This window comes from Microcebus murinus, chromosome 5 (assembly GCF_040939455.1).
Source record: "Microcebus murinus isolate Inina chromosome 5, M.murinus_Inina_mat1.0, whole genome shotgun sequence".
NCBI classification, from domain to species: Eukaryota; Metazoa; Chordata; class Mammalia; order Primates; family Cheirogaleidae; genus Microcebus; species Microcebus murinus.
Genome location: NC_134108.1, coordinates 97,459,923 through 97,486,717, shown reverse-complemented (window position 1 = coordinate 97,486,717; position 26,795 = coordinate 97,459,923). Strand labels below are relative to the sequence as shown.

At 40.5% G+C, this 26,795-nt stretch overlaps 1 protein-coding gene across 1 annotated transcript in view; it reads left to right on the top strand.

The window, feature by feature from the left end:
- The window catches only part of OPN5 (opsin 5), a 36,024-nt gene extending 10,616 nt beyond the window's left edge, over positions 1-25,408 (top strand). The window contains exons 3-6 of the mRNA XM_012744804.3: positions 292-462; positions 3,794-4,128; positions 21,231-21,472; positions 25,345-25,408. Coding sequence (XP_012600258.2) covers positions 292-462; positions 3,794-4,128; positions 21,231-21,472; positions 25,345-25,408 — 812 coding nt within the window. The remainder of the gene's footprint in view (positions 1-291; positions 463-3,793; positions 4,129-21,230; positions 21,473-25,344) is intronic.
- Positions 25,409-26,795: the final 1,387 nt, after the last annotated feature.

Here is a 26,795-nt window from a genome sequence, read left to right as displayed (position 1 = left end):
ACCATATATTATATCTTCCCCATTCTTTGATGGTAGTCATGGTCATTACACAATTCGGAATTAGTATCTTTGGCTATTGTGATGATTGGAAACCTCTCTGGGTCGCTCCAAACTCAGTTTATTCAAAGATAACTGCCAGAATTTTATTAATCTAGAAATTCTCTGTAATCAAGGGTGTGTGTGTGTTCACATATGGCCATGCTTCAGGGGAAGAGGAGACAGGTGAATTGAGGGGGGTGGGGAAATTTTACCTGGAGGGACCTTCCCCTGACAACTTGCTTGGTGCTCCAGTTGTAGGCAAGCCCTTCACCATCATCTCGTGTTTCTGCCACCGCTGGGTGTTTGGCTGGATTGGCTGTCGCTGGTACGGATGGGCGGGATTTTTCTTTGGCTGTGGAAGCCTCATCACCATGACTGCGGTCAGCCTGGATCGATACCTGAAAATCTGCTATTTATCTTATGGTAAGTTGGCAGGTTTCTCACTCCCTGATAATTCAAAGCTAGGTGGACTGAGTGTCAGAGCTGTACATATTTTACACAGGCAATAAATAAAGACGATTCATAAACTCAGAGATCAAGAGTATTTCTATTTATAGCCTATCTTGTTATAATATGTGTTTAAGGGCTTGAACCTCTGTCAAAGTAGTTTCTTTTAATACTACTTTTATAGTAATGTTCGGTGTTCTGCTACAAATGCTTTTAAAAAGTATCATTTTCTTATACAAGGTGTGTAAGCTACCACCATGTTTTGCCATGCAAAGAAAGAAATAAAATGTGTTGAAAGGATGTTAGGTCCAAGATGGTTAGCTGATTCCCAACATAGTAAGTGTGATTATAAGAGAAAAGCTGTTTATGATTCTTCTTTAGGACTCAGACTCCCTGTGATTTCAGAGAGGAGGAATTCCAAAAAGTTCACCTCCAAATTAGAGAGTCATGTGGCTGTCCCCGCATGAAAGGACACACGTACAGAAACAGCGCTCAACATGTTTTTATAGTAATGGTAGGTAGAAAGATGAGCGACTAAGAGAACTAGCAAGGGAGAGCCAGCAGTAAGGTTTCAGAACCCAAGAATTTTCTTTTTAAATGGTTAGACCATTCTACCAGTTAAAAATAATTTTTAGTGCTTTTGCTTCTTGGGGCTCTGTGAAATTTTTGAACCTGAAAGAGATACATTTGGGCCTTTAAGTTTAATACTGAGAACCAGGCACTTCTGAGGAATATTAATAGTACTGACTCCACCTAGATAAAGCTTCTTTGATTGTCAACCTGTCAGTCAGTTAGAGTGGTTGGGGTCAGAGCATGGCCTGGAGACTGAGGTGGGAAAAATCAAGTGGACCTGACATTCTCTTTTAAAATTTACAGTTTCCAAATGCCAAGGAAGCCATGCGTGGACTCAGGGGGCAGTCGTGAATCATCCTCTTCATGATCTAGCACTCTCTCTCTCTCTCTCTCTCTTTTTTTTTTACAAATTTACATCTCCATTTTTAAGCATCTAAAACTTCCAATAGAAACAGCTAGAATCAACATTTTCAATAAGATGAAAAATATACAATTATACATATTCCGGATGACATCAGAGTCTAATTCTTTCATAGACTTATTTTTGGTCATACCAAATAGATTTTAAATTTAACTATACATTTGATAGCCGAGAAGGCAAAACGTTAAACTTCCTGAGAGTGTTTGAGGAATGCTAAAACCTTGATGCCTCTGTTTTTAAATGTTTCCTTGAGTTCAGACTTTGTGTCCATTAAGGAGATGACGCCGTCTGCTGCCGGAATCATTGCAGGGTGTAACTCCATGTGGGAACTGTGTCAATTTTCCAGCTTCTTCTAAGGTTGTACCTCAGTAGCATAGTTTCATCGTTTAGTCTGATGCACCATTAAACCCTCCACACAGTGTCCTAGAATGTTGGAATTAGAAGGTTGCTTGGGGGACATGTAGACCTTTCTCCCATATAATGTGGTAAATAAACTGTTTTAAGGCATACCTGAGAGACGACCACTTGGCCTCTTCTTGAATAATTCCAGTGACCAGTGACGGGGAGCTTACTACTGCACAAGGCAGCCCATTCTCTGATTGGTCTGCTCTCGTTGTTACAATGTTATTCCTTATATTAAGACAAAACTGCCTCCCAGTAACCTCCACCCATTGGTCCTAGTTCTGACTTCTGGAGCAACACAGAACCAATCTACTAATCTACTCCCTCCTGTACTTGACAGCCTTTCACCATACTCGAATGTAAGTATAAAACACCTCACAAGTAACCCTAACCATAAATGCTTATACGTATGCCTATGCACACCCCCATAAATATATGTGATCACCTGTGCCAATGTTACACCCGTTATAATGGATAATCAAGAGCTGATATATATATATATATATTGTGACTACATGATTGCCACCCCTATATGATTGAGTTTGAAAAGTTTGCACTTCATGAAAGAAAACATCATGTATTTGAAAAAAAAATGGAGACAATCTCTTATATTTCTTGTTAGTGCTAAATAAATGAGATAAACTTACACAAGAGTGAAACTTCAGGTTAATGTAGTGCTTCTTAGTTTGCAAAGAGGTCCCCTTACGTTATTTTACACACTTAGCAAAACCTGTAAGCAATATATTCTTATTTCTTCCATTTTACTGCTGAGAACACTGGATTTCTAGAAAGATGACATGGACGAGGTCAAATACTAGACGCAGAAGAATCAGGCCTTACTGACATCCCAAACCTCACACTGCACTAAGCATAGGAAGGCCCTGAGTCTATGTTGAAGAAATCATTTAGCTTTTATTGAATGCATTTTGATATTTCTTCTCTGCTAATATAAAAGCAAAGCAGTAAGGAGTCACTTCCTCGGCCCTCTTGGTTGAAGGTGATGAGTGAGGGGTGGAGGTATTAGTAATTTCCTGTGGAGACGGATGCACTGAATCAGGCCGACCTGTCTTCGGTGGTTGTGTTGAACTTGGGAAAATGATCACTAGTGCTTTTCAGCTTTTCTTAGGCGACTGCACTATTTCTTCCTCTTGGAACTCTCTTTGGGTTAACAGAAACTAGTGCTGGAAAACGGAGCTCATTTTTTTTTTTTTTTTTTGTCTTCCTGAAAATATCTTCACAGAATTACTTTTGCAGAACATGATGCAACCTACTTAGCTTCTCTACCTCTCCTGCTCTGGCTGTGTGTGAGGGAGACTCTTGCGTGAATAACCTTTGAAGATTCCACATCCGCCCCCCAAGGCATCAAGCACAGTCAACCACTTTAAGCTCACACCGCAGTGTCATGAACATGGGCTTCCAACCCCTGCTCAACACGTTCCTTAGGAAGGCAGATGAGCTTAGAGACACAGAAGCTTTTAGGAAGACGGGTATTTATTTGAAAGACACACAAGCAACGTTTCATGACTACACACCCCCCACCCCCTTGGATGATCCACTAAACACATGCCTTTGAGATGTTTGTCCACGATCCTCCACTGTCTTCAGCATCCTCTCATCTTTTTACTGTCCCGTTTTCCCAGCTTTGGCCACTTCTTGCTCCCAAAGCTCCCAGATGCCCAGAGAGAACATTCCCTGTGAAATCACTCCAAATTTTATTCTCCTAGAGAAAGGCCCAAGCTCTGGAACCTTCCCCCCTTCGTTTACTTCGTTCCCCCTCAGGCTTCAGTTATCTGCCCAGGTCTCCCAGAATTCCATGGAATAAATCTTTGGAGGTGGACTTTGACTTACCGAGGGGAGGTATTTGGGTGCAGGGCAGATTACATCCAGGTAATGCTTTTCTTCCGCCTCCAGGGGTTTGGCTGAAAAGAAAGCACGCCTACATCTGCCTGGCGCTCATCTGGGCCTATGTTTCCTTCTGGACCACCATGCCCTTGGTAGGTCTGGGGGACTACGCACCTGAGCCCTTCGGAACCTCTTGCACCCTGGACTGGTGGCTCGCCCAGGCCTCCGTAGGGGGCCAGGTTTTCATCCTGAACATCCTCTTCTTCTGCCTCTTGCTCCCAACGGCTGTGATCGTGTTCTCCTACGTAAAGATCATTGCCAAGGTTAAGTCCTCCTCCAAAGAAATAGCTCATTTCGACAGTCGGATCCATAGCAGCCACGTGCTGGAAATGAAACTGACCAAGGTAACTGCACTAATTCATAAATGATGCGTAGGCATACATATGTATAAGTTTGTTATATATATGTATATTCTTTTAACTTACATACAAAATGGCATTATATAATATTTGAGACTTTATGACACATCTATATTTCATTTGTATATATGAAATCTATATTAAAATAACCTAAATATAAAATGTTTCTAATTATTAATATTTCTGCAAAAAAATTCCACCAAAATTCAACCCATATGGAAAATAAACACAACTATTGTGACATCTTCTATACTAAATCTAAACTATTTTCAGTTACTACTAAATTTTTTCCCTTGATTTTTCCTACCGAGTAAAAATAAGTAGAAACAACCTTATACACTGGGACTTTTCATAGTCTTAGAAGCCTTTCCCCCTGTTTAACTACTGCTCAGGTTTGTCAATTTGCTTGTTTACCTGGTGCTTCTGATTTTCAGAACAGCCTGATCTAAAAAGCTCATACTGAAAGGTTACCTTTCTGAATTCTAGGATCAAAATTACTTGGTTTTCTCTGTACTCTAAGTATTTTTACCTGGGTTATTATTGGAGCCTGCATTCTGTCAGTCTGATCTTGTCAGGCTAAAATTTGTCATTCCTGCCACAAACATTTCTCTACTTTGTAGCTTACATCTAATTAATTGAAAAAAAAAATGACAGTTTTGTTAGAATTTTATTGCAGCCTGAAATTTCACAACTACAAACGGAGATGTGTAATATGTATAAAATATATATGACAATCTTTATATTTCTGTGATCCAACATAATCTCATTTCTATGCCTGCGTTTGATTTTGTTACACACATTTCATATTGAACAATCAGGATAACTTCAGTTGAAACAGAAATTTCCTTTCTCTTCCCAGGACTACCTAAAAGTTTCAGGGAAGATTTCATAACGTCTTGGTGCTAAGGGATGGAGGCTCCTGGTCTGGTTGCTGTCACTCATTGACCTTGGCATTGCTGAGATATTTAAGGCCCCTTAGTTACAGTTGTCATGGGTTACTTTGCATCTTCACTGTTCCTACTATAGGCTCATCAGTGCTGCAAGCTATCTCCCCGTCTTTCTAAAGCAACCCATCAGGTGGATGTTGGGTGTTTGGCTGGGACCCTAAGAAGTGAGGTGGAAGTTTTCTGCTGTCATATCTCCAAATGTATTGAGGGTTCTGTTGTCCCCTGCCCCATCCATGGCTCTTGGTACTCAGCCCAGTGTGGTAGGTTCAGGACACCTTCTCAAGGTCAGTTACTGCCTCCTCTGATGTTCCCCTTTGCTTTTGGGCTGTAGGCCCTTTACCTACCCCGGAGTGGGAAAGCTGGCTCGCTTTTTATGTGCATTCTCTAAATTATTCACATAGTAATAATCTTAATGCCCCAAGTCCCTTGGGCCTCTGGCTTTGGATGCCTAAAGTCATCTTTTTCCATATTCAAAACCCTTTCTTGTAACTGTTTTCTCTCCTATTTTTGAATTTCTGTTTTGAAACTCAGAAGCTGAGAAATGAATGTTTTACTTCTTTGGGTATTTTTGCTTGTAAAAATCTTCACACAGTACAGTGAACACTCTTGCTGCTGATTTAATGAGGGGAATGGTGGAATGACAGGAAGGCAATCCCAGAAGCATGGATTAATTTTTCCAAATATGATTATACCCTGCATGTTAGCATGTCTTTGTCATTCATTTAACACACATTGATCACCTGTAACGTTCTAGGCCTCCAGTTAGATCCTGTGGGTACCTGGATTTCTCTTAGTGTCCCTTATTTAGACCAGAAAGCCTTTCTGATCCCCCCGGTTCATGGGCCACTAAAGCACTTGGAGCATTACCTTTAGTGACACTTGCCATACTTAACTAAGTCATATGTTTTTAACTATTTCATGGAAGGCAGTAAGCCAGGTGAGGGCAGTGCCGCAGGTCCTGCACTCTGCAGCCTGGCACCTGCTAGGTGCTTAATCAATATCGCTGGAACAAATACATAATTGGAAAAACTAACTTAATGTAATTACCTTGATGAATGTTAAGAGATTCCTGGACCCCTGGCTTGAGAGCCTCTGTTCCATTTATACCCGACGGGGCATTTTGCTTCGCTTTACTCTTTCACACTGATTGCGAAGCCTTTTTAAATCTCTTAAGCATAAAGCTCTGCTTCTCTCAAATGACTCCTCTCTTTTATTGCTCATCAGCTGTTGTCATTGGGGGTCAGATTCAGAGGACCCTCTGTGTGGATTCTAAGGGCAGTTTGTGGGAAAACTGGACTGTGCTGCTTTTTTTCTTAATTAAACAAAACAAAATAATTAATGACCACTGTTTGTCCTTCTTAGTTTGTTCTTAGCTGAAATGTCACTCCCCAGAGCAGCTTTTCCAAAATCGAATTCGATTCTTCCTATATGATGTTTTGTTGCAGCCTTTATATTTTCTTCTTGGAACTTGTCACCATTTTTAATTAATTTAGAATTACATACTTATTTGTGTGATTATTTGTTCAATGTCTGTCTTTACCATTGGTCAGTAAAGCCCATGGGGCGTGGGGAGTGACAACCATGCCTTTTTGTCCATTTCATGTCCTGGGACCTAACATCACACCTCTTACATGGTAAGTACTTGAAACGTATCTGTTGAAGGAAGGAAGACACGTTCAGGGAAACGTCATAATGAAAAGAATCTCAAGCTAGAGGTCAGTCCCGATTTCGCCACTAGCTCGCTGAGAGGTCTCACATAGTTGGTGTTTGTTATTTATTTTGGCTGCCAGTGGTTGAACCCTTTCAGTGGCTAAGGAATTTCCAACCTTTTGTGCCCAGTTGGGAGAATGGGAGGAGGAGCAATATGTCTCTTAATTTAAAGGACACTGAAAAGCCCAGACATTCATTTCCCAGGATTGCTCTGCAGCTGGAGCACAGCTGTGACCCTAGGCACTAGCTGTTAGCCTGTCTCAGGGACTAGTGACACCAGATCAAGGGGCAGGGAGCTCTCTCCTGAGCCCATGGCTACACCAGCAGTGGTTTCTGGATCAGAAAACAGCTCACCGTCATAGTTTTGAGGATCATTTCTGTCTGCTTGGTCTCAATTCTAAGTTCAGCATTCTGCAGGAATGCTCTGTATTAACCAATATCCTTTAACTAAGTTCTTTTTTTGCCTCACTTGGGCAAAGTCAATTTCTGTTGCTTGAAACTCAGAAGTTTGATTAATTCACCTGGGGCAAACCATGTAATCTCTGTGGGCCTTAGTTTTCTCATCTGTGAAAGGAAGTGGAGGAAGGGAATTAAATGATTTTTTTTTTTTTTTTTTTGAGACAGAGTCTCACTTTGTTGCTCAGGCTAGAGTGAGTGCCCATGGCGTCAGCCCAGCTCACAGCAACCTCAATCTCCTGGGCTCAAGCGATCCTATTGCCTCAGCCTCCCGAGTAGCTGGGACTACAGGCATGCGCCACCATGCCCGGCTAATTTTTTATATATATATTTTTAGTTGGTCAATTCGTTTCTTTCTATTTTTAGTAGAGATGGGGTCTTGCTTAGGCTGGTTTCGAACTCCTGACCTTGAGCAATCCACCGCCTCGGCCTCCCAGAGTGCTAGGATTACAGGCGTGAGCCACCGCACCCAGCCTTAAATGATATCTTTGTTACCTTCTGAAAGTCGGAGGTTCTATTAAGATGGCTAGATTGGTTCAGTTATTTAAATGTCTGTGGCAATAGCTCTTATTCCTAAAGCCATCTGGCCTCTCGACCTGAGTACTTGTTCTTCTCCCAGCGACATGTCTCTATGATGAACAGTGAAGTCTCCTCTGTTTTGTTGAACCAGATACTTGTAAATCATTTTCTGTTCTTTAAGCCAGTGACTGCCTCGTTGGGGGATGTTTTGTTTAATTTTGGACCCAAATCCTAAAACACAGATGCACAGAGTGACATGACCTAATTTGCCTGCTCTCTTTTCAGTTGCGGCTTTTGCTTGTTTACAGAGTAGTGGTATTTTAAGATTTGAGAAAATTGCAACTGGGAAGTGTGGAATTCTTTTTTTAAGTATGAATTCATATCTTTTGCTTGGATCACAACCAGGGCTAACACAGGATAGGTACACCGAAGATCTCAGAAGTTTTTTCTTTACATGTTTATGGATGAGGGTCTAGGACAGTTGGTTTTAATTGTCATTCTGTGGATAAAATAGAAGGAAGGAAGAAATTCAAACTAGACATGCTTAAAGTTGTTGATTGCTTGATTTCTTAAAAGGTAGTGTGAAAGCTAGGTGACACCACTGTTATTTTTATATTTACTTATGAGGGACTTGAAGGCCAAAGAAGATAGGTCACAGGTGTCAAGTTCCCTACTTCCCTACTTGCCATTGATAGTATCACTCAGTTTCAGGTGATCTCACATGTAGAAGGTAGTAGTCTCATAGCTGGCATTTACTACCTTATCACTATCTTTTAACATAATTTTTTTTACTGGTTGGGAGCAAATCCATATACTTGCTAGGTAGGCCCAAGATAAAAAAAAAACAAATATTATCCCTATGCTCCTGGCAATTGCACACTGTCTTGAAGCAGGCAGGACCCTCTTCCTTCCTGTTCACTTGGTGCACAGATATGGTGATCTCTCCTGGTGACCTTATCTCACCCCAGCCCCTGAAATGTCTTTGTTATCTCTAGTCTAAATGGTTCTGAATGTGATTCGGTCTTGTTATGGATGGGGAAGTTTTTTCTATATGTTTGGTCCTTATTTTCAGCCTTTACTTTCATGTCAATTCCATTTCTTTTCATTGATTTCATTATCCAAGGTAGCATGCAGCTTCAAGTCTTGGCTGAAGTCTTATTCATATCTGGGCAAAGAAGCCTGCCAGGAGGACCTGGGCACCCTTCTTTTTCCTTTTCTTTTTTTCTTTTTTGTTTTTTTGAGACAGAGTCTTACTTTGTTGCCCAGGTTAGAGTGAGTGCCGTGGCGTCAGCCTAGCTCACAGCAACCTCAAACTCCTGGGCTCAAGCAATCCTCCTGCTTCAGCCTCCTGAGTAGCTGGGACTACAGGCATTCACCACCACACCCGGCTAATTTTTTAAAATATATTTTTAGTTGTCCAGCTAATTTTTTTCTATTTTTAGTAGAGACGGGGACTCACTCTTGCTCAGGCTGGACTTGAACTCCTGAGCTCAAGTGATCCTCCCGCCTCGGTCTCCCAGAGTGCTAGGATTACAGGCGTGAGCCCCTTGCCCAGCCTGGGCACCCTTTCTGAAATGGTTGCTCATAGAGAATGAAGGATTCTGCCCCAATCACATTGGTCAGTGGAACTGACCATAACTGGTATCATGAAGAGACCCAGAGTATGTCCATGCCAGGGTCTTTTCCTGCCATCCCACCCTGTTTCAGCATGACGAGAGAGGGTAGGAACTCCCTTCTTGGGAACCTCATCTACCAGAATGGTTCAGATGTTTTGGACCCAAAGGCAGAGCCGTATATAACTTGGAGAATTTACTTTCAACCACATCATTCTGTTATTGCTTTAATTGGTTAATTCACTGGAATTGAGCAATTAAGGACAACATGGCTTTGGTGACACAATGCCAGCCTGAACTAGAGCTGGAAAATGCCTGTATCCCTTGGTCCTCTGCAGCAAGATGTACTTAAAACGAACTGGGTTGCAGATGTGTGATTCTTTTGCAGAAGCTAAACACACACTCTGTGAATTTCCTCCCACAAAACCTGTCTAATTTAGGTTGTGAAGTTTTTCTGCTTTTCCAGTGACCCAAAAGGCAGTGTTAAAAGTGAAGTGTTGAAAAAATAAACAACCTAGAACAAGTTGACGGGTACAGGTGCCTGTGTTAGAACTGGCTTAGGGATTTATCTGGGGAGGAAATTTTGGAAAATAGAAATGAGGACACACTTAGAATTGAAGAAAGTGAGAAACAGACTGATGAAAAAAATTAAACACATTCCAAGCTGAGTAGAAAGTTCTGAAAAACAAGTATAATATGAAAGTTTTAAAAATGTTTGTGGTGGATATCTTAAAATAGTTTTAATATTTAAATGCTCCACATTGTGTATATTTAATATTTAAATATACTCCACAAAACATTGTGGAGTATATTTTAAAACAAAAGGTTTATAGAAAATGAACGTGACTTATACTAACTTTGTATTCACTTCAAAAACATAAACAAAAATAACAATCTGTAGTACCTTTTATATTGAGCCTTTTATCCCTCTTTCTACTTTAAATTCCCAGTTTTTAGTCTTTCAGTTTAAAGGATTTAGCTTTATTCTAACCTCAGAAAAACCACAATGATTCATTTGCTCTGTGTTTATAAAACGGTGGTATATTTAATTCCCCTGTGTTCTTTTAAAACGGATAACATAATGCAAATATTTTAAGTCTTTCCTGTTTCCCAATTGCAAACTTCTATAAAAGTAGAAAATATGTAAAATGTAGAAAATATTATGGACTAAGTGTTAATCTATTTTTTGTCAATGACTTTGGCAGCAACACAGAAAACGGCTCTTGAGATACTGTGAAATCATCATATGACTCACTAAAGAAGCAAGGATGGAGCTATGTTAAGTCCCCAGACATCTGCTAGAGCAAGCTTTATTTATACAGTTCGTGTTTATTTGGGGATTTAGAAAAAGAAAACCCTCACTGCGAGCCTTGCTGCATCCATTCCATTTACAAACAAAAGTCACGCAGACCAAACCAAATATTAATAAAAATTTCTCCTGGGTAAGCTTCTGTGGAAAGATGGAAAAGCACCCCAGTGGGAGAGCTCCGTGGGTGCATTAGTCCTTGACAGTTTGTACACACAGGTGAGAATTTTGGTTCAGGACCCTTAAAGCAAAGCTGCAGGACATGCAGGAGATTTGGGCTCCCTTGATTCTTCTCTTGGGGATTCAGGTTCTCTGTTTGCAAAGTGGAACAAAATGGATATTGTTAAGGTTTTTCTCTGCAGCGGTTCATTTTCAGAGATGAGCCTTGTAATTCTTGGGTGGAATTTTAGAGCCTGAGATTTTAGGGCAGATTTTCCATGTTTCATTGTTAAACACCTACCCCACAAAGGTGGGTTCCCAGGTAGCTGTCCACAGGTCAAGTAGACTGAGGGGTATGGACCATTCCCTGTGTACTATAGTGCTGCTTGCACTAAAGCATACCGAAATGCACATGCCACATGCATGACCTTATTAAAATAAACACACATCCAAACTTCTAAAATAAAAAAGCATTCACTAATATTGTTGCTTTAACAACATTTAATAAAACATTTTGTGTTTTATTCCTTATTGTTGATTCTTATCATTTTTATCATTCCTTATCATTGATCTTCAACATAACTTGTTGACTCTGATATTGGAATTGTCGTTTTACTTTTTAAATTAGGATGGGAGAGAGAGGAAGTGATGCATGGCCTCAGATAGCTCCGTCCTTACATCTTTCCAGGATTTTAGGGAAGGTCCTAAAGGAAGGTCCATTTTTCCTAGAACTCCCTTATAAAATGCCAAAGATGGGTCTGAATAAGATCTTTTGTGACATGTGCTGGTCCCTGTTTCTATTATGGTAGCCAGAGGCATGTCATCCTCTGATTGGTCGGACTTGGGTCATGTGATACTTATGATGTCAACTCCATAGAACAACCCAGGACTCAGAGAGGCTCGGGGATGCTGAGGTAGAAGATATTAAGAAAATGAAAATAAAGGCAAACAAACAAACAAAACCAAACAGATGTCCACCACACAGAGGGATGATTTGAATATAGTTTCCTTATTTATTTTACAGAAAGAATATTCTAGTAGATAAAAGTGTAAGGATACTTTTAAGTTAGTGAAATTAGTCAATTAGGGCCTGAAATAGCTCAAGTTTAAAATAAAAACCAAAGCTCTGATTTCATTTTTCAGTGTCAGTATTCTATTAAGACCACTCTTATTTCTTGTTTAGATTTTGCCTAACCAAACCTGTTAAAAGTAGAAATTCTATGTGGGCAGGGGTGTGTCTAATTTGTTTATTGCTTTATCCTCCACACACAAAACATACAGGAGATCCTCAATAATACTTGCAGATTTAATGACTAGACAATGATCTTTCTACTTCCTATTTCTTCCTGCTCCATTTTATTCTGCAGGTTAATCTTAAGGAGCACTCTCATCTTCTTTCCTGCTCAAAAAACTACTATTTTCTCAACGATTACAGAATTAAGTGCAAACTCAGCAATCTGCTATGCAAAACCCTGAATATGGAAATGTTATATTTTTGAGTATTTTATTTTATTTTTTATTTCAAAATATTAAGGGGGTGCAAGTGTTTTAGGTTACATGGATCACTTTGGTAATGCTTGAGTCCTGGCTGAAGGTGTGCATGTCACCCACATAAGGTTCATAGTATCCATTAGGTAGGATTTTGCATTTGCTTTCCTTTGTCTTCCCCCCTGGTTGATTTCCACTGAGTTTTACTTCCCTCTGTGCACATGTGTGCTCGCTGGTTAGTTCCAATTTAATAGTGAGTACATGTGGTGTTTGTTTTTCCATTCCTGAGAAACTTCACTTAGGAGAATGGTCTCTGGTTCTATCCAGATTGTCTCAAAAGATATAAATTCATCTTTTTATTGGCTAAGTAGTACTCCATGGTGTGTGTGTGTGTATATATATATATATATATATATATGTGGTATATATATATATTTTATTAATCATCTCACTAATGAAATCATCACATTTTATTAATCATCTCATGAATTGATGGGTTACTTGGGTTGATTCCACATTTTTGCAATTGTGAATTGTTCTGCAATAAACATTTGGATGCAGGTGTCTTTTTGATGAAAAGTCTTTTTTCTCTTTGTGTAAATACCCAATAGTAGGATTGTTGGATTGAATAGTAGGTCTACTGTTGGTTCTTTGAGGAATCTCCATACTGTTTTCCATAGAGGTTGTACTAATTTATAGTCCCATCAACAGTTCCTTTCTATCTGCATCCATGTCAGCATGTATTGTTTTTGAACTTTTTCATAAATGCCATTCAAACAGGAGAAAGGTGATACCACATTGTGGTTTTAATTTGCATTTCCCTGATGATTAGTGATGTTGGACATTTTTCATATGTTTATTGGTCATTGTTTATTGGTCTTTCTTCTTTTGAGAAGCTTCTGTTCATGTCTTTTGCCCACTTTTTAACAGGGTTGTTTGTTTATTTCTTGTTAATTTGCTTGATTGAGTTCTCTGTAAATTGTGGTTATTAGTCCTTTATCAGATGTGTAGCTTGTGAATATTTTCTCCCATTCTGTAGATTATCTGTTTGCTCTGTTGATTTTTTCCTTATCTGTGGAGAAGCTTTTTAGTTTGATCAAATCTTATTTATTATTAATAATTTTTGTTGTTGCCATGATTGCCATGAGGATTTCAGTCACAAATTATTTGCCTAGCCCTATATCTAGAAGAGTTTTACCTATACTTTTCTCTAGAATTCTTATATCCATCTTGAATTAATTTTTGTGAGTGGAGAGAGATAGGGATTCTGCTTCATTCTTCTGTATGTGGCTATCCAATTTCCCCAGCACCATTATTGAATAGGGCTTCTTTATCTCAATGTATGTTGTGGTCTGCTTTGTCAAATATCAGTTGATTGTAGGTAGATGGTTTTATAACTGGGTTCTCTGTTCTGTTCCATTGGTCTATGTCTTTATTTATGTGCCAATACTGTGATGTTTTGGTTACTATAGCCTTGCAGTGTAGTTCAAAATCTGGTAATGTGCTGCCTCCAGATTTGTTCTTTTTGTTTAAGATTGCTTTGGATATTTGGGCTCTTTTTTGGTTCCAAATGAGTGTAGAATTATTTTTTCTAGATCTGTGAAGTATGACTTTGGTAATATGATGGGGATTGCATTGAATATGTAAAACACTTTGGGTAGAAAGGACATTTTAACAATGTTGATTCTACATATCCATGACCATGCTATGTTTTTCCATTTGTTTGTATTGTCTGTGTTTCTTTCCTCAGAGTTTTGTAGTTCTTTTTGAAGAGATCTTTTACCTCCTTGGTTAGGTATATTCCTTGGTATTTTATTTGCTTTGTAGCTATAGTGAATGGTATTGAATCTTTGATTTGACTCTCAGCTTGACTATTATTAGTATGTGGAAATGCTACTGATTTATATAGATGGATTTAGTATCCTGAGACTTTGCTGAATTTATTTATTAATTCCAGGAGACTCTAGGTGGAATATACAGGCTTTTTTAGATACAAGATTACATCATCAATGAAGAGCCATCATTTGGCCTCTTTTTTTTCTGATTTGGTTACCCTGAATATTCCTCTCTTGTCTGATTGCTCTCCCTAGGACTTCCAGCACTATGTTGAGTAGAAGTGGTGACAGTGGGCATCCTTTTCTTGTTCCAGTTCTTAAGTGAATACTTTCAACTTTTCTCCATTCAGTATGATGTTGGCTGAGGGTTTGTCATATAGGGCTTTTGTTAATCTGGGATACATTCCTTCTATGCCTAGTTTGTTGAAGGTTTTTATCATGAGAGATGATGGATTTTGTCAAATTCTTTTTCTGCATCTTTTGGGAGGATCATATGGTCTTTGTTTTTGCTTTTGTTTATGTGGTGAATCACATTTATTGACTAATGTATGTTGAGCCATACTTGCATCTCTGGTATGAAGTCCACTTGGTCCTGGTGGATTATTTTTTTGATGTGCTGTTGAATTCAGTTTGCTAGTATTTTATTGAGAATTTTTGCATCTATATTCAGAAGGGATACTGGTCTGTAGTTTTCTATTTTTGTTGTGTTCCTTCCTGGCTTTGGTATCAAGGTGATACTGGCTTCATAGAATGACTTGGGTAGTATTCCCTCTCCTTCTTGATATTATAGAATAATTTTTGTATTATGGGTACCAGGTTTCTTTGTAGATCTCATAGAATTTAGCAGTGAAGCCACTTGATTCAGGGCTTTTTTTGTTAGGAGGATTTTTATTACTGTTTCAATCTCATTATTCATTATTCATCTGTTCAGGAGTTCTGTTTCTTCCTGGTTAAGTCTTATAAGATTATGTGTTTACAGGAACTTGTCCATTTCCTCTATGTTCTCTAGTTTATGCATGTAGAGATTTACATAATATTCATGGGTGATATTTTGTATTTTTGTGGTATCAGTTGTAATGTCACCATTTTCAATTTCTGATTGAGCATATTTTGGTCATTTCTGTTCTTAGTTAGTTGAGCAAGAGGTCTATTGATTTTGTTTATCTTTTCAAAGAACCAACCTTTTGTTTCATTAATCTTTCTATTTTTTTGTATTTTGTACTAAATCCAGTTCATTTAGTTCTGTCTTGACCATTATTACTTTCTTTCTGTTGGTTTTGGGTTTTTTTTCCTAATTCTTTGAGGTGTGACAATAGGTTGTTAATTTATGATCTATCTTTTTGATGTAGGCATTTGAGGCTATGAATTTTCCCCTGGGGAATGCTTTTGCTGTGTCCTAAAGATTTTGAAAACTTATGTCCCCTTTGTTGTTCAGTTCAAAGAATTTTTTGATTTTCATCTTAATTTCATTCTTGATCCAGTAATCATTCAGCAGCAGGTGGTTTAATTTCTATAACTTTGTATAGGTTTGATTGTTTCTCTTGTAATTGATTTCTAGTTTTTCCCCCTGTGGTCTGAGAAGGTACATGGTATTATTTCCATTTTTTTGAGTTTGTTGAGATCTGTTTTGTGGCCTAAGACTGTGGTCCCCAACTCCTGGGCTGTTGCCTGTTACTGGTTCATGGCCTGTAGGAACTGAGCTTCCAAACATAACCACCCAAGCTTCGCCTCCTCCTCACATCCCCCAATCTGTGAAAAAATTGTCTTCCATAAAACTGATCCCTGGTGTCAAAAAGGTTGTGGACCACTTGCCTAAGATATGATCAAGCTTGGAGAATTTCCTATATGCTGCCAAGAAGAATGTATATTCTGTAGTTTTGGGTTAGAATGTTATATAAATGTCTATTAGGTCAATTTGATTTAGAGTTTGGTTTAAGTCCACTGTTTCTTTCTTTATTTTTTGCTTTAACGATTTGTCTAACTCTGACAGTTGGGTGTTGAGGTCCCTGGCAATTATGATGGTGCTATTTATTTCTTTCCTTGGCTCAAGTAAAATTTGCTTTATGTATCTGGGAGCTCCTGTGTTGGGTGCATGTATATTTAGGATTATTATGTCTTCTTGTTGGATAGCTCTCTTTACCATTGTATAATGACCCTCTTTGTTTTTCTTTACCTTTGTTGGCTTTGCATCAATTTTATATGACTTGAGAATAGCTACTCCTGCCCTATTTTGATTTCCATTTGTGTGGAGTGTTTTTTTCCACCCTTTAACGTTGAGTCTGTGTGTATCCTTGTGATTTAGATGTGTTAAATGATTACAGAAATACTTGGGTTGTATTTTTTCATCCATTCAGCCAGCCTGTGTCTTTTGAGAGGTGCATTCAGTCTATTAACATTGATTGATAGCATTGATATGTGGGATGCTGGTCTGTTCATTCTGTTAGATGGGCCTTTATTACTTTATTTTATCTCTTGATTTATTGTTTTTATAGGAGTTGTGAGTTTTGGGGGGGTTTTGTAGGTGAATTTCCACTGGTGGGTATGTGTTATGCTGATATAACATATACATTTTGTGTACAGTGCTGTTCTGATTATTTCATACAGGGCAGGTCTGATCATGGCAAATTCCCTCAGTGCTTGCTTGTCTGGAAAAGGCTTAATTTTTCCATCGATTGTGAAACCTAGTTTTGCAGGATAGAAAATTCTAGGTTGGCTGTTGTTCTGTTTAAGTCAATTGAAGATTGGGCCTGAATCCCCTCTGGCTTATAAGAAGTCTACAGTTAGTCTGATGGGTTTTCTTTTGTAGGTTATTTCATACCTTCATCTTGCTGCTTAAAGAATTTTCTCCTTTATTTTGACTTTGGCCAAATTGATTACTATTTGTCTTAGAGATAACCTATTTGCTATGAATCTTCCCGTTGTGTGATGTCCATCTTGTATCTGTATGTCTGAATTTCTGGTGATACCAGGGAAGTTTTCCTCAATAATTTTCTCAGATAGGTTTTCCATGCTTTTAGTTCTTTCTTCTTCTCCCACAGGGATATCTATAATTTGTATGTTAGTTCACTTCACATAGTCCTGTATCTTTCTCAGATTTTTTTATCCTCTTCTCTGCATCTTCGAATGACTGGGTTATCCCTAGAACCTTTTCTTCAGGCTCTGAGATTCTTTCTTCTCCTTGGTTTAGCCTGTTGTTGAAGCTTTCTGCTGCATTTTGAAATTGTCTAAATGACTCCTTCATTTCCTTAAGTTCTATTATATCCTTTCTTATGTTTTCTAGCTCTTTAGTGACTTTTTCATTTTTTTTTTCATTGATTTCCTGAAATATTTTTTGGCCTCTTTTTGTTGGTTTTCAACTTTCTCTTCAGTTCCATTCATCTCACTTGCCATCCATATTTCGAATTTCATTTCTGTCATTTTGGCAATTTCTTTGTGGGCGAGGTCCACTACTGTAGCTCTGTTTTCTTCCTGTAGGGTGTCAAACTATTTTGTTTTTTTCATGTTGCCAGGATTCTTTTGTTGGTTTCTTCTCATCTGGCTCCCCTTCTCTCAGCTTTGGGTTAACTGGATTGCTTGAGACCTGTTGTCCTTTGCTGGGGACTTTCTCAAACTGAGTCCAGGAGTGATGACTGCTCAGGGCTTGGGAGTCCTGAGTGAAGTGTTGGACCTTAAGAAGGTTTTGCTGACCCAGCAGTAGTGGTGGGGACTCAGTATTGGGATCTTGGGTTCCAGGCACAATTCCGAAGTCTCCAGGATGGAGTCACAGGCCTGGTGGAGGCCCTGGAGCTATAGGGGCAGAGCCTCGGACTTGGGCACCACAAGAGCTTCAGAGCTGTCTCTGGGGTTTTCAGGGTCAGAGCTTCCCTTATGGGGGGCTGTTCCACTAGCATGGGGACTGCTTATATCCTGTCATACAGTCTCAATGGCCTAGGGTCCACATAGGTGGGCCAGCACTACTGTTCAGCCCAGGTTCTCCCCCCACACCTCAAACCCACTGATGCAGTTGCCCCAGGCTTCCCAAGTTGTACCTGTGGCATCTGGGGCTCCTGCTCTATTTGGCTCCAATGCCAGGGGGATGCGCTTAGCACCCTGTCACAGGGCACTACACAGGGGAGCATCTGTTCCCTCTCTGGCTCAGGGGGGTGGTGATACAAATGCTATTATTGGGAGACAGGGTCCCATGCAGACCTGGCTCTATGCACCAGCATGATAAGGATGGCATCAGTTGCAGAAACCTGGGATTGGCAGGCACCAGCTCTCTGCTGCACCTGCTCTCCAATGGAATGTCTCTGCACAGACTCTGAGCAGCTCCCTGATCAGCCCTCAGGTCTGCATTGGAGGAGGGGACCCTTCACAGATTGAGCTGCCTGTAACTTTTGTTTCTCTCCTAAAAAGCAGTGTCCCCTGAGGGTTGCTTCTATCCTACTGTCTTCCCCTCTTCAAAGCAGTGTGAATTTTATGGGATCTCCAGCCTAATCTCCAAAATGGTGGGTGGTGCTTGTGAATAAGAATTTTCACCCATGCCCTGTTTGATTGAGTTGGTAGATGCTGTGATGAGGTATAGTGTTATTCTCCCTGTCAGTAGGGGATGCTTGCAGGAAAAAGCAGAGATGTTCTTTTGTGCCTGTGGTAAGCTCTAGTCCCTTAGGTGGAGAACTTGAGTGCCCCAGGCTTTGGAAGTGGCCTTGTATCTCCTAGAGGGTTGCTCAATCTCTCCTACAGCAGAGGAGAGTGGAGGGATGAGGTTGGGTGTGGTTAAGTTGTGGGAGTCTGGAAGGCTTTGCAAAGTTTTGGCAGGGCTCTGAGGTCATTTTCCTGGCAGCTAGAGGATCTGCTGGGAGGAGGGTCGAGACTGGCTTTTTAAGCCAGAAAGGCTGCTTGTGAGGGAGGGGCTGCTCTTCCCAGACTGTGGGGAGTGGGCTCTGCCCCTCTTGCATTGCCCCTGCCCTCGGGCCCTGAACATGCTGCCCTTCATTGCTATGGTGTCACGGGCTGGGATCTTCCCCGGTTAGGACCTGCCCTTGTCCCACCCACAGCAGGGCTTTCCTGTGGGGGAGTTGGTGCTTCCTCATTTCAACATATCTTGGACCTCCATAGTTTTCTGCCATCAGTTCTGCCCACGTGGGCTCCCTCACCTCCCAAGTCCAGCTCCTAACCTCTCCCTCCACCCTTGTCACCCAGTGACCTGCTCAAGTCCTGGGGGTATAGAATCCCTCCTGTCTGACCACTGGAGTGCATCTTCGTGAAATGCTGGTGGGGAGAGACCTCCCAGACTGGGTGTCCCAGGTCCTCTGCAGGCTCCCAAGGGGAGAGGCATGGGCTCCAGTCTCTGTGGAAACTTCAGACTGTAGGATGCTCCAGCTGGGGGGAGGGGACTGCTCTCCAAATACTTGGCTTAAACTACTCTCCTGGTTGCAGTGGGTAGTAGAGGGGCAGGGAGAGATAAGAGTCTGAATGGAAGAAAGCCGGCTCTCCAGCCTCTCAGGTCACTCTCCTTGGAGGGCAACCCTGCACATAGTGTCCAAGCTCTCCCCACAATTCCATGGTTGCTGGAGTGCGTGGGTTTGTGGAGGTGGAAAAACTTCCCAGTAACTTGGTGGCCCACTGGTCACCAAAGGCTAGTGAGAGAGAGAAAGGGATCCCCCCTTATCCCTTTACTGGGCTCTGAGCCTCCCTGGGTTTGGTCCTCTTCCTTCTCTGCTTTGCAGTTTTCCTCTGTGAGGTCCCCAGCAGCCTCCAGCACTTCTCTCACTGAAATTCTCCTGTGCTGTGTCTCCTCTCCCATCTTCCTTATCTGAAACCCTTCCTTCTCTCTGGGACAGTCCGGCAATCTATGCGTCTAGCCTGCCATCTTCCCTCCCGTTTTTTGAGGATGTTATCTTTCTTTCCAGCCCATCTCCCTTTGTTGCTCTCACATACCAAAGTGAATTGGTCACTAGTTCCTATTCAAACTCCCACATTTCTGCATCAGCTTTTGCTTAGTCTAGTCTCACTGCTGTTCCTTTATTTCTGCTTGCCAAGGTGCAGGTTATGTGCTATATCCGCCATAAAACTCTTCTTGATTTGCCCACTAGGATGTAATTTGTCCTTCTCTGAGCTGGCACTTAAATCACATTCAGCCTTGTAGTGTGGTTATTTGTATTCTAAAGGGATACAGCTCAGGCACTAAGGTATACTGGTATTCCCCACAGCACTTGCCATAGTGTCTTGCACAAAGGATTGGCTCAAAAAGGTTTGTAAATTGAAGTGAGATGATGTATATGTGTCAAGTAGGTGGTTACACAGCACTAATTAGGACTACATTATTAAAGGGACTGAATTGCAGATGGTAAGAGACTCCTGAGGTTGTTTAAGACCCTATCTCTAATTATTCTTTGATCTGAAAGTAAAGAGACCCCTAAGGTAATTAGAATTTTGTGAGAGAGAAAAGTGCTTTCCGGAAAATTCTCATTTTATTCAACTCATTTTAGGCCACATTGGCTGAATCTCGATGACTCTATTTTACTTTATACCTAGTGAATTTCCACTATCTGAGCCCCAAACTTGAGGAAAACTTGAGCCAAAAGAAATAACATTTAATAGAAGCCTGTGAAGATGCATATTAGAATTTCAAACCAGGACAGAGTTTCTGAGTTTCCTGAGGCACATGTGGATGCTTTAAAATTTCATCAAGGTGAACATATTTTCCATCAAGTTTTTAAGTGAATGTGGGTTGAGAAGTCTGGACAGCTCAGGAGTACTGATATCTTTTTGTTACGATTTCTTGCCCAGTGTAAGCACAATCTGACAGCTATTCTGGAGTTATACTTTGGGTCTTAGGGCACATTCAAATTCTAGAGTGGAGAATGGATAAGACGTGGTAAATAGGGTAAAGAATTGCAATCACTTCCTCTGATGAACTTGCCAGAGGTCTATATGAAGTGATTCCTATGGACAAGATAAATAATAGACTGTCGTGGGTGTGAAGAGGTGACTTGCTCCTTCACCCCCTCATTTCAGGCTCCGTGTTTTATCAGGTTTCTTGATGCTATTCTCTGTTGCGTTTTCTCATCAGGTGGCGATGTTGATTTGTGCCGGCTTCCTGATCGCCTGGATTCCTTACGCGGTGGTCTCTGTGTGGTCAGCTTTTGGAAGGCCAGACTCCATCCCCATCCAGCTATCTGTGGTGCCAACCCTACTTGCAAAATCAGCAGCGATGTACAATCCGATCATCTACCAGGTCATCGATCACAGATTTGCCTGTTGCCGAACTCGTGGTTTGAAAGCAACCAAGAAGAAGTCTTTGGAAGACTTCAGGTAACATTTCAGAAGCCAGAAATGAATTAACACTCTCTTTGTTTGCAAAATGCTGTGGTGTTCAAGCCACTCGGATGTGCTGTCTTCTTAGGGTTAAAACTCATCACCTAGGAGTAGTGTAAGGAGAACTTTTCTGTTTTCTTTTCTTTTCTTTCTTTTTTTTTTTTTTTTGTGAGACAGAGTCTCACTCTGTTGCCCAGGCTAGAGTGCCATGGCATCAGCCCAGCTCACAGCAATCTCAAACTCCTGGGCTCAAGCAATCCTCCTGCCTCCGCCTCCCGAGTAGCTGGGACTACAGGCATGCGCCACCATGCCCAGCTAATTTTTTTTTCCTACATATTTTTAGTTGTCCAGCTAATTTCTTTCTGTTTTTAGTATAGACAGGTTATTGCTCTTGCTCAGGCTGGTCTAGAACTCCTGAGCTCAAATGATCCTCCCACCTTGGCCTAGAGTGCTAGAATTACAGGCACAAGCCACTGCACCTGGCAAAAACTTTATTTTCTATTCACCAGAATTCCAGCAATCAAGTAATCAGATATGTAAGGATTGTATGGATGGATAGATAGTGAGAAAAGTGATTCTGTTTTTCATTCTGGGGCTACTAACATACAGAGCTGTGTCTATTTGAGCAGCAGCTGTGTATCAATGGCCGTTACCTTCCTTACAAACTGGGTTCAAATCTGTTTTGTTGCAAGTGTACTGCTTCACATGGCATTGATCCAAAATTAAGTTCTCACAAAAGAATGATCCTCTTGTCTGGGCCATCACCATAACTAGCTAAGAGCATAGGAGTTGGGTAGGCAGAGGAAAGGAAGAATGGATAAAACATTTTTGCTCTGTGCCAGTTTCTTCTATTTTATTTTCACAAGAGCCCCATGTTATTCTTTTTCTTTGTCAGATGAGGAAACTGAGATTCAAGTAAGGTTAAGGATAGGGAAGCTGCCTATATTTACACCGCTAGAAAGTAGCGGAGTAGGGATTTAAATTCAGATCTATTGTGTTTTAAAACAAATATTCCTTCATTTATACTGTTGTTGCTACTCAATGAGCAAGAGTGTTTGGGAAGCTTTCCCAGCACCATCTTCCCCAAAAGCTCAAAATGCTCAGGGTGAGTAGAGAGTCCAGGATCATTGGTGGTCTTCTGTGTCCACTCAGTGACATTCTCAGTGGGAAAAAGTGGGACAGGCACCTGCATTCGTGGTCTGAGGTGAGGGGCATCAAGAAGGCCCTGGTATGAGCCGTTTTAATTCTTATCCCCTTGAGGTATAGATATTTTTCAATATTTCTTTCCTTGAGTAAGTAGGGGACTGTAGACAAAAAGGTAGAACTAGCTATGGGAAGATGTGGGTTTTGTCTTGTTTTTTAATGGTACTTAAGCAAGTGGCAAACCTTTTGAGCTTTAGGTTCATTACTAGGGATCAAATGAAAAATACAATAAAAAGACACAAATAAGACACAAATAACAAATATGGATATTGTTGCTGTTGAATAGGGGCAGAGATAAAAGGCCAGTACTCAACACTCTGCTGTTTACAATAACTGTATAATTTTGGGTAAATTAACGATTAAAGCCTACGATTGGAATGAGCTGATAACAATACCCATCTCCTGAAGTTGTAAGCATTAAGCAAAATGGATGTGTAAAAAGCTGTAGGTGCCAATTGTTAGTTTTTTTTTTATATATATATTATTGGTTTTCAATGCCTTCACTGTTAAATTGAATAGTTAAATAGTTAAATCCAAATGCTAAAATGCATCTATTTTAGAAGTAATAGCACTAAGCCCTCATGAGCTGTTGATACTTTATTATGAATGCAAGTAGAGAGGATCATTTTAATAGAGCAGTTGTGGGAGAAAGTGATGGGGCACTTCTTCATCTGAAGAATGTGGGTATTTGACAGGAATGACTGTAAGCAAATTTCACCTACCTCATAATTTTGCTTCAGACTGGCTCTGCGTCCTGCACATTCACTCACGACTATGAGCAGCCCATAAATATTCAACACTCAACAATGGGATGAGGGAGATTTATGTGGAAGGAAGTGACTTAGGGCCACAAACCTTTGGGAAAATCAGCCAGGCAAGAGACAGCTCAGTTCGCTTGTTCCCATTAGCCGCTTATAGGAAATACAGCAATTGCTTTGCTGGAGGAGAGCAGGGGCTATTTCCTTACTCTAGAGCAGGGGTCCTCAAACTTTTTAAACAGGTGGCCAGTTCATTGTCCCTCAGACCGTTGGAGAGTGCGCACTGTGGGCCCAGGACGAGTCGGTTGCTAAGCAGGACAGGCAGCAACGGCAAAAACACCTGGAGGGCCGGTTAAATGTGCTAGGCGGCCTGCATGTGGCCCACAGGCCTTAGTTTGAGGACTCCTGTTCTAGAGTGTCACTTTTCAGTGGAAAAGGCAGGCAGTAATGCTGCAGCAGCCAGGAGCCCTTGGGTTCTAGAGGTTGAAGCATCTTGAGAGAAGGAATGCTGAAGAGGTGTCAAGTTGTAGATTTTAGAAGGGGATGTTTCAGAGAAGAGCAGAAGGGTAGAAGGTGGCCATCAGAGGATTCTTTTTATCATTACCATTAAAACAATGTTGTTTATCTTTGTTGTTGCTAAGAAGCTAAGCAGGTGAGTAATATGGAGGCCTGGAGAGTGAGGTTAAGTGGTATAAAGCCAGTCCAGAATGGTTAACATACTACCAGAACAATTGCACTGAATTAAACTAGATTAATCAATAGCCTTGCCTTTTCTTTTCCTAAGCTCTGAAATGTATTTGCATATAAGGGAGGACCCTCTTGGAAAATATTTTGAATCCAAATAATAAAGCTAATGTATTGAACATGAGATTGTGGAAAGAAATTTTGAATAATTTTAACAAAACATTAAAAAATTTTTTTAAACTTTAATTCCATGACAGATGATCATTAACAGTTAAACTCATTTTTGCCCCCTGAATTGAGTCCCCTGAGATTTTGGTAGAAGCTGATAAACCAAAGCAATAAATGTGTCCAAGAGCCCTTTTTGCAAAGTTATTAATCCCCACGCCTGGGTATCCAAATGTAGTCTCCCATATTTTGTAAACAGAGCTTCTCCACCCAGGCTGTGTAGTGGAGACAACTGGAGACTTTGGAAAACTATTGCCTCCTGGTGCCACCTGCAGAGATTTGGCTTTGTCGTGGATTGGGCCTCAGCTTCCATTGCTTGACTGTTTACCTCTCTCAGGTGATTCTCATGCACAGTCATTGTTGCAAGAGATGAGCCAGAGGCTGAGAAAGGAAAACATCCCTCTTGCTGCTCCTGGAGTCATAGACCTTTGACCCTGTTTACACAGGGACCAATGGGGCCAACCATAGTCAGTGACAGGGGAAGGAGACTTCAGATGCTGGGCCAATCTTATAGAGAGAAGAAATGTCCAAAAGACACTGGAGGCATATAGTGAAGGATGGAGGCATTTTATATCTCTGGTATTTTAGTAAAGATAAAGAGAGAACAATGCCCCAAACTCTGGCATTGCTATTGTAATGAAACCTCCCCTGACTACCTTAGCTGTCTTTCCAAAGAATGTTCTCCCAGTAGGGGAATCACAAGGCCCAGTTGAGTGGTCGGTAGGTATGCAATGAATTTTGTCCTGGAAAAGAGGAAACTTAATGTGGCACAGGCAATATGCCATAAACAAGTGGCTTGCTTTCGGAAAGCTCTGACCCAAGGATTCCTTGACTTCGAATAGTCTAAACTGAATTATTATTTTCCCTCTCTAATTCAGGTCTTGTGCACATAATCCTCATGGCAATCAAGTTTGACATGATATACATATATATGTATTTATATGTGTGTGTGTGTGTATATATATATGTAAAATTGCATTTTTCTTCTCCTGTATCCAGGCTGCACACTGTAACCACAGTCAGGAAATCTTCTGCTGTGCTGGAAATCCATCAAGAGGTATGAAGATGGACACAGCATCACTCATGGACACACTGATTCACTTATTTGCCTCTTTACTGCTGTTAACATTTGATTGTGGCCACACTTTTCTCTTTATACTATATTTTTATATTTTGTACACTTTTCCTCAAGCCAGGGTTTGCTGGGAAATTCCAATGACCAAATGGAATTAGATCATAGGATATATGGAATCAGATTAGGTTTAAGGAATATTATTAGGGTGAGCATCCCTGGAACTTTCTTCTCTTATACTTTAAAACCTATTGTGATGCCAAACATTATTAAGTCTGAGATATTAAGAAAAATGTTGAAAAGTGTTATTTATCAAGGTGTTATTGAATTTCACTACATCATTGTCATTATTATTTCTTAATGTAAGGTCTGGGGTAGTTTGTGGGGTTCACCTAGGTGAGGGTCGCATGTGTGGGGCCATGACTCTTCGATTGATGTTTCTGGTTCTCACAGTCATTCTCCTTTTGTGCTAATGCAGGGCCACACCTGAATGACCAGTCATCCTGCAAGGGAGTCCTCTAGGGAAATCAGTTTTGCCTTAAATACCTAAATGGGAAACTCTGTTGTTATCTCTGAATTTGAAGACAAAAATAATTCCCAGTGATAATTTTACCCCTGTGGGTTTTTCTCATTAAGTTCTAATTACTGATATAGTGGCTGTAATAGGGCATTCCAAGGTGTAATTGCTTAAGAAGCGAATTTAGTGAAAATAGCTATCTGTAAGTATTTGTTTTCTTTGTTAGCTTTGTTCTTTCTTTTTTTATTTTTTTCAACAAATACCTTTTGAAGCATGTATGGATGGGATGGGATGATTTAAAATGCAGATCCTTACCCTTCTAAAGCTGATGAAAGGGGAAGGCATGTAAATACTAGGTCTAAATAGGCCTTCTACTCAGTGTCTATTTGCTCTTCTCTCCTAATTTGATGAGCAAGGCCATCTACCTTGCAATTCTTTTAATTCAAGGCCTAGGCAGGGGTCCTTCATGTTCTCTGTTCTATCTGTCTCCCTTTCCACTATGAACATAAGCTTTGCTCCTCAACCTGATTCTGCCTTTCTGGTCACCGCTAGTGACAACAGTGAAAAGGGGAAGAAAGTGGCACCTCTCAAGCCACTGACGATCTCTCCACTCCTTCTCTCCTCTTTTTTTATTTTTCTTGAGAGTTGGGGGAGGGGATGAGGAATGAGTTGATGTGAGTCATCGGTTTAGTAAACAAATGTCTTAAAACGTGCTGTAGGATTAAAGCAAGAAAAGTAACAACTCTGCCTGAGGCTTAGAAGTACTTCTCAAAGTCAGGAGAAAAAAGGCACAGTTGTCATTAGAACGGGGACTTTTAGGCAGATGCATAATTTAGAGAGGTGTGAAAGAGTGTGGCATCT